General features: G+C 22.6%; 1 protein-coding gene across 1 annotated transcript in view; it reads right to left on the reverse strand.

Moving 5' to 3' along the window:
• LOC117180117 (protein transport protein Sec31A) overlaps positions 1-1121 on the reverse strand; it is a 79564-nt gene extending 78443 nt beyond the window's left edge. The window contains exons 1-2 of the mRNA XM_033372456.1: positions 1032-1121; positions 316-526 (exon numbers count right to left, since the gene is read on the reverse strand). Of these exons, the coding sequence (XP_033228347.1) occupies positions 316-518 (203 nt within the window). The 5' untranslated portion in view covers positions 519-526; positions 1032-1121. The remainder of the gene's footprint in view (positions 1-315; positions 527-1031) is intronic.
• Between the last annotated feature and the right edge of the window lie 8139 nt (positions 1122-9260).

Genomic DNA, 9260 nt, shown 5'->3' on the forward strand with positions numbered 1-9260 from the left:
TTACCTTCGTGGTTGAAAATTCACCTATTTGTTTAAAAATTCATAACTTTAAATTAAAAATTAATATTCAGTTGAAAACTTAAAATTTTTATTAAAAATTTATCTACTTTGTTAAAAATTCGTCTTTTCTAGTAGAAAATGAATGTTCTTGGTTGAAAATTCACCTATTTGGTTAAAAATTTATCTATTTTGTTGAGAATTAATTTTTCGAATTTAAAAATTTAACTTCTTGGTTATAAAACTAAAAAAACTACTCTCTTCCGGGTTTTTGTCAACACTTTATTAATAAAAATAAATAAAAAATTGGATAGAAACCTGTGATCACTAGGCACGCTGACTTTGTGTTCCATCTCATAACCCGGCTGTTGGAGATTAAGTGCATACAAATCTAAACAAGCGGAAGTATTGAAACTCGCATCCAGCTGCTGTGCTGCAGTTCCTGCTGCAAGTAAAATCGGATGCTGGGCTTGTGGAGACCAAGCCACATTCACAGTTTTTAACAACTCTTTCACCTTCATCTTGAAATCTAAAAAAATTATCATTATTTACACATTCCTAACTTATTCCCGCTCCAAATCAAATTAAAAAATAAATAAATAAAAAATAAAAATAGAATAAAAACTCAGGAATTATAAATAATCATTAATCTCGGAGGAGAATAACAAAAATTAGAATAACAATTGTACTTCACGTTCTTCAGAAAATGTAGCCGTAGAAAACACTAAAAAAAAAGGATATTTATAGACACGTCAAAAGTTTATAACCTCATTCGGAGATAACGTAACTACTGTTTTCGAATTTAAATCGAGACTTTCCTTATTTTAGGAGTTGTCTCTGCAATCTAGAATCGGTTTAAAAGGAAATGTACTTTTTCAAAGGAGTTCAAAATACCGAAAAGTATGGGAAAAGATCGAGGATTGATATGAATTGATATCTGTCAGTTGACGTGTCGTAACGTGTTTTTTAGGTTAAGTTTGAGATTTATGGTGTTATGTTGTTTTTAAGAAAAAGGGGAAGTGGGAATTTGTTACCTTTATATTTATATCGCACGATAAATAATATAAATTGTAATCCAAATTCACAAAATTACACACACGACAGCCATCCGTCAGCTCTTCCAACGTGGCGAACTGTGAGAAATAACAGGTAGTGACATCTTTCCGGGATTTTCTTAACTATAGGATTTATGATAAGGAGGGTTCTAATTTTAAATTTGAAAATTTATTTTTCAAATTCAGATGAGTGAATAAGTGGCAATTAGAAATGAATTTTCAATATTTTGAAATTTCGGAAAAGGTTCCAAACAGTTTTCTTTATTAATTGCACCGGAGGGTAGAAAAAAGTCATTTAACAGGGGAATTTAAAATGTGACCCGATTCCTACCTTAACGACATTTTTTTGGAAACGTTTTTATGGTCCCAAAATATGAGAAATATTATAAATTTTTTTAAGGAAAATTTTTTTTCTTTTGTTTTAAATTTGGGACTGTACAAACGCTCCTTAATATCATTTATTAGTTTTATTTGATTTTTATAAATTTTTAGTTCGATATCAATTTTTAATAAAAATAATAAATCTTGAAATAAATAAAAAAAATTTAAACAAAGTGTTTAACTTTCAACAATTTTTATAAAGTAAGTAAATTTTCAACTAAAATGATGAATCTTTGAACATTGTAATTTTTAACCAAATTAAATTTTAAAATTTTAAAGCAAAATAGTTAAATTTTCAGTTGAAGGAATTAATTTTTAACCAAAAAAGAAAAAAAATTCTTCAAAATAGATAAATATTTAACCAAAAAGATTAATTTTTTATCAAATAAAGATTTTTCTTCAAAATCTTCTTTGGAATGTTTAAATTAAAAAATATATGTTTTCTACTGAAAAAATTAATTTTCTGTCAAAAAAAGACAAATTTTCAACAAAATTGTCGAATTTTTATTTAACAAAATTAATTTTGATCTAATAAAAAAAAAGAATTTTTAACAAATTAGTTATATTTTTAACTAAAGAGATCAATTAGAACAATAAATCTTTGAACCAAAATATGAAATTTATAAACAAAGAGTTCAAGTTTTAACCAAACAATTGAATCTTCAACTAAAATGATGAATCTTCAACAGGAATATTTTAATTTTTAACCAAAAAGATTAATTTTCTACTAAGAAGATTAATTTGTTCAAAAAAAGGTTTAAACAAATACATAAATTAATTTTAAAAATTGTGAATTTTAAAATAAGAGCCGAGAAGTGAAATTATCAATTAAGAGAATTAATTTTGTTAACCAATGATAGGAATTTTTAACTAAAATTATGAAATATTCTGCTCGATTAATTAAATTTTCGGTCAAAAAAATGGACTTGACAAAAATTGAACAAAATGCTTATATTTTCAACTAGATAGATCAATTTCCAATTAAAATAATGAATTTCAAAAAAAAAAATGTTTAAAAAAGGTTTAACTTGTAATCAAGCAATTGAATTTTTAACAAAAATTATCAATCTTTAACTAGATTAGTTGATTTTTCAACCAAGAAGATTGTCTATCAAAAGAAACGAATTTTTAACAACATACATGCATTTTTAATTAAAAAATATAAATTTACAACCAAAAATTAAATAATAAAATTTACAGCTGAAAAAACTAATTTTGTGCGAAAATAAAATAATTTTTAACAAATATTTTAAATTTCAACTAATTAATTAAAGTTAGAACTAAAGTGACAAATATTCATATAGAATAGTAGAATTTTCAGTTAAAAAATTAATTTTGAAAAAAATTATAATAAATTAGTTATATTGTCAACTAAAGAGATCAATTTTCAATTAGAATAATAAATCTTTAAACAAAGCTCATAAATCTATAAACGAAGAATATCAATCAAGTGATTGTATTTTTAAATCAAATGATAAGTCTTCTACTAGACTAGTTAAATTTTCAACAAAAGAATTATTTTCTATCAAGAACAATAATTTTCTCCCAAAAAGGATGATTTTTTAACAAAATAGTTAAATTTACAAGTAAAATAGTTAAATTTTAAGTTAAAAAATTAATTTTCATATAAAAAAAAATTTTGTTGACAAATTTATATTTTCAACTAAAGAGAGAAATTTTGAATTAAAATAATAAATCATTAAAAAAAAACAACAAATAATTTTTTAGCAAAGATTGAGAAAATAAATTCTCAACCAAAAACTTGAATTTTTAACAAAAATGATTTATTATTCTGCTCGATTGATTAAATGTTCGGTTAAAAAATTAATTTTGAAAAAAATTCAACAAAATAGTTACAGTTTCAACCAGAGAGATCAATTTTAATTAAAACAACGAATTACAAAAAATTTGGACGATTACATTACACTCTCATGAATGAGAATGTAAAAATTATTATAATTTTTTTAAAAAGAGTACCTTCTAATCAAGTAATTAGATTTGTTCTTTTTGGTCTAAAATAAATTCCATTTTGGTAAAAAATTGTATTTTTACAACTGAATACAGATAAAAAGGTGACAAAAGATTAATTTTCAATACAAATAATGAATCTTCAAAAAAATAAAAAATCGATTTTCAAACAAAGTATTTAACTTTTAACAATTTCAACAAAGTAGCTGTATTTGCAAATAAAATGATGAATCTTTAAATAGTTTGATTAAAAAAAACAAACATTATTAGCTACAAAAAGGTGAGATTTCAACAAAATAATTATATTTTTAAGCAAAATAGTTAAATTTTTAGTTAAAGAAATTAATTTTGAACGAAAAAAGAAAACAACAGTTTTACAAAATAGATACATTTTCAACCCAAAAGATCAAATTTTAATGAAAATAATGAATTTTTAAACACAGAAAAAATAAAATTTTATACAAAATATTTAACTTTCAATAGATTCAAGAAGTTCAAACAGGTAATTAGATTTTCAACTGGAATAGTTGAATTTTTAACCAAAAAAAATTATGCTCAACCAAGAAGATTAATTTTCTGCCAGAAATATGAATTTTCAACAAAATAGTTAAATTTTTAAGTTAAATAATTAAATTTCCAGTCAAAGAAATTAATTTTTAACAAAGCGAAAAAAAATGTTCTACAGCCAAGAAGATTAATTTTCTGCCAGAAATATGAATTTTCAACAAAATAGTTAAAATTTTAAGTTAAATAATTAAATTTCCAGTCAAAGAAATTAATTTTTAACAAAGAGAAAAAAAATGTTCTACAATCAAGAAGATTAATTTTCTGCCAGAAATATGAATTTTCAACAAGATAGTTACATTTTTAAGTTAAATAATTAAATTTCCAGTGAAAGAAATTAATTTTTAACAAAGAGAAAAAAAATGTTCTACAAAAAAGATACATTTTTAACCAAGGAGATCAATTTTCAAAAAAAAAAATGAATCTTAAAAAAAACATAATTCGTAAATAAAGAGTTTAACTTTCAACCGAGGAAATGAATTTGAATTTTCGACTAAAAGGATGAATCTTCAACTGGAATATTTAAATTTTCAACTAAAAACATTCATTTTATACTAAGAACATTAATTTTTACAAATGAAATCAATAAAAAATACATAAATTAATTTTAAAATTATATAATTTTTAAATAAAATTCGAATAGTAAAATTATCAATTGAGAAAAAAAATTCTCAACCGAAAGGTTAAATTTTTAACGAAAAAGATGGAATATTCTGCTCAATTAATTGAATTTTCGAATAAAAAATTAATTTTAAAACAAAAATTTAACCAAATATGTGCATTTTAACATAAAAAAATAAATTTACACACAAAAATAAATAATAAAATTTATAGTTGAAGAAAACTAATTTTTCAGCAAAAAATAATTCATTTTTAACAAAGAGTTTAAATTTTTAACAAGTAAATAAATTTTTAACTGAATTGATAAATCTTTAACTAGAATAGTCGAATTTTCAACAAAAATAATGAATCTTCACTGGAATATTTAAATTTAAAAAAAATTATTTTGTTCAACTTTCAACCAAGCAATTTAATTTTCTACTAAAATTTTGAATCTTCAACTATGAAAAATTCATAAATTACTTTTGAAAATTATAAATTTTTAACTGAAAGTCCAAAAGTAAAATTATCAATTGAGAAAATAAATTCTTAACAAAAATGTGATCTTTTAAAACTAAAATGATGGAATATTCTGCTCAATTAATTTAAATTTCTGTTTAAAAAATTAATTTTGAAAAAAAACCTTCCCAAAAGAATTACATTTTCAACCAGAGATCAATTTTTAATTAAAATAATGAATCTTTAAAAAAATGTAAACAAAGAGTGTAAGTTTTAATCGAGTTTTTTAATTTGTTCTTTTTGGTAAAAAATAAATTGCAATTTGGTAAAAAAATGGTATTTTACAACTGAATAGAGAATAAATAAATTTTTAAACAAAATATTTAACTTTAAATAATTTCAAAAATTTCAGCCAGGTAATTTGATTTTCAACTGGAATAGTTGCATTTTCGACCAAAAATTATGTTCTACAAAGAAGATTAGTTTTCTGCCAAAAAGATGAATTTTCAATAAAATAGTTAAATTTTAAAGTGATATAATTAAATTTTCAGGTAAAAAAAATGTTAACTAAGAAAAAACAGAATTTTCTTGAAAATAGATGCATTTTCTAACGAGGAATTAAATTTTCAACTAAAATGATGAATCTTCACTGGAATATTTAAATTAAAAAAAAATTATTATTTTCTACTAAGAAGCTTAATTTTCTGCCAAAAGAGATGATGTTTAAACGAAACAGATGAATTTTCAACTAAAAAATATAAATTCACTACCAAAAATTGAATAATAAAATTTATACTTAAAAAAACTAACAATCCGCGAAAAAAATTAATTTTCAACAAAGAGTATTGATTTCAACCCAGTAATTAAATTTCAATCAAGTAACTGGATTTTCAAATAAACTGATGAGTCTTCAACTTGACTAGTTGAATTCTCAACCAAAAAGAATTATTTTCTATCAAAAAGAAGAATTTTCTGCCAAAAAAACGCATTTCTTATAAAATAGTTAAATTATTAAGTTAAATAATTAATTTTTATTTTAAAAAAGAAAACAAATTTTTGTTTTAAGATTACTTATATTTTCAAATCAGGCGATCAATTTTTTATTAAAATAATAAATTATTCAACAAAAATAATAAATTCATAAACAAAGAGTATCATATTTTCAACTTAAATGATCAATCTTCAACTGGAATTTTTAAACAAAAAGATTTAATTGTCTACTAAAAAGATTAGTTTTTTACAAAAAAAGGTTAAAAAAATACATAAATTCATTCAAAAAGTTATAAACTATTGAATAAAAGTCGAAAATTAAAATTATAATTTTATACTAAGAAGACCAATTTTCAATAAAAACAATGAATCTTAAAAAAAAAAGACATTTGTAACTAAAGAGTTTAACTTTCAACCGAGGAATTGAATTTTCAACTAAAAGGATGAATCTTCACTGGTATATTTAAATTAAAATAAAACATGATTTTTTACTGAGAAAATTAATTTTCTGCCGTAAAGATGAATTTTTAACAAAATTGTCAAACTTTCTGTTAACAAAATGAATTTTGAACTAAAAAAAAAAGAATTGTTAACAAATTAGTTATATTTTCTAGTGTCAAGATCAATAAAAATCATAAATCTTTAAACATAAATAATAAATTTATAAACAAAGGATTCATTTTTTACCCAAGTAATTGAATTTTCAACAAAAATTATAAATATTTGAACAGTTGAATTTTCAAAAAAAAAATTTTTAATTTCAACAATTCCAACCAGTTAATTTGATTTGCAACTGGAATAGTTGCATTTTTAACCAAAAAACTTATGTTCTACCAAGCAGATTAATTTTCTGTCATAAAGGATGAATTTTCAGCAAAATAGTTAAATTTTTAAGTGAAATAATTAAATTTTCAGTTGAAGAAATTAATTTTTAATAAAAAAAGAAAAAGGAATTTTCTTCAAAATAGATGCATTTTCAACCAAGGAATTGAATTTTCAACTAAAATGATGACTCTTCACTGGATTATTTAAATTTAAAAAAAATTATTTTCTGCTAAGAAGATTAATTTTTAACAAAATTGTCAAATGTTCAGTTAAAAAAATTAATTTTGAAGTAAAAAAAAAGAATTTTTAACAAATTGGTTATATTGTCCACTTAAGAGATCAATAAAAATCATAAATCTTGGAACAAAAATAATACATTTATAAACAAAGAATTCAAATTTTAACCAAGTTATTGAATTTTCAACAAAAATTATAAATCTTTGAATCGTTTTCAACAAAAACAAAAAAAATTATTTTCTGACTAAAGATTAATTTTATGCCTAAAAAGGCAAATTTTCAAGTAAATAGTTAAAATTTTAAGCAAATTAGTTTAGTTTTCAGTTGAAGAAATAGATTTTTAATGAATTTTCAAACAAACAAGAAATAAATTAATTTTTTTTAAATTTTATTAATTTCAACAATTTCAAACAGGTAAATTGATTTTCAACTGGAAACGAAATTTTCAACCAGAAGATCAAATTTTTTAAATATATTCTACGAAGAAGATTAACTGTCTGCCAAAAAGACGAATATTCAACAAAATTGACAAATGGTCAGTAAACAAAATTAATTTTGAACTAAAAAAAAGAATTTTTAACTATTTAGTTATATTTTCAACTAAAGAGATCAATGAAAATAATAAATCCTTGAACAAAAATAATAAATTTATAAACGAAGAGTTCAACTTTCAACCAAGCAATTGAATTTTCAACTAAAATGTTCAATCTTTAACTATAAAAAAAGCATAGATTAATTTTAAAAATATTCTGCTCGATTAATTCAATTTTCGTTTAGAAAAATTAATGTTGCAAAAAAAACCTTAACAAAATAGCTACATTTTCAACCAGAGATCAATTTTTAATTAAAATAATGATTCTTTAAAAAAATGTAAACAAAGAGTGTAACTTTTAATCGAGTTTTTTAATTCGTCCTTTTTGGTCAAAAATAAATTACAATTTGGTAATAAAAATGGTATTTTAAAACAAAAGGTGATAAAACGTTTCAAAATGTGACAAAAGGTAATAAAATGTGACAAAAAGTGACAAAAGGTGACAAAACGTTCGAAAATGTGACAAAAAGTTACTTAACGTGACAAAACGTTCGAAAATGTGACAAAAGGTGACCAAAAGGTACTGAAGGTGACAAAAGGTAACAAACTGTGACAAAAAGTGATAAAACGTTCCAAAATGTGACAAAAAGTTACTAAAACCATTAACGACCAAAGCTATCAATTTTATAACATGAGTTTGACCGCAAAACTTATGGTTAGAACAAAACAATAAATAGATCAAAAGTACTGTTCCTTATGTTTTTCTTTTCGCGTTGAAGTTTGATCAATTATTTCCCAAAATCTATAGGCTCTGGTACAAATGTTCCAACAATAAAAATGTCTTAGAATTAGTCAAAGAATATTCTTGAATTTTTTGAGATATTTTAAAACTATTTTTGCAAATTTTTGATTTTTTGAAAAATCAAAAAATTTTTCTAAAAAATCTAAAAAAATTTCATAGTGTTCTATGCTTAATTTCAAGATAGTTTTATATCTTGGAACTTCTTTTAAACTTTTAAGTTTTTGAGAAAAAAAAAGATGATGGAAAAAACCAGTTTTTGGAACATTTTTGCATTTTGTCCGCCATTTTGGAAGAAAAAACATATATATAAATTTTTTTTGTTGAAGTTTAAGAATTTTGTGCACCGATGGTTGCAGAAATTTTAAGATATTAAAGCGTTTTATCTCGGAAAAAAATTATAAAAATAAAAAATTAAACATTTCTCACTATTTTTGTATACAAAAACCGCCATATTTAATTTTTAATTTAGTTTACCCAAAAACATAAGGAAGAGTACTTTTGATCTATTTATTGTTTTGTTATACCCATCAATTTTGTGGTCAAACTCATGTTATAAAATTGATAGCTTTGGTCGCTAATGGGTTAAGGTGACAAAAAGTAACAGAAGGTGACAAAATGTGATTCCTCTCTGACTGGAATTGTTTGCCTTTCAACTTTTTTTCTCGGTTGGAGTGCACCTGTTAGATGCAGACTCAAAGTAAGGTTTTCGACCTGGCGTGTAAGGTGACTTTTCCACCTCCACCTCTAGCGAGGCGAGGACATCCAGACGATCCCGTCTATAGAAATGACGTCAGAAAATTACTGAAGAGTTAGTCGAGTTCAGTCAGCACTCAGCCGGCAGCCGGTAGGC

This window comes from Belonocnema kinseyi, chromosome 9 (assembly GCF_010883055.1).
Source record: "Belonocnema kinseyi isolate 2016_QV_RU_SX_M_011 chromosome 9, B_treatae_v1, whole genome shotgun sequence".
In the NCBI taxonomy this organism is placed as follows: Eukaryota; Metazoa; Arthropoda; class Insecta; order Hymenoptera; family Cynipidae; genus Belonocnema; species Belonocnema kinseyi.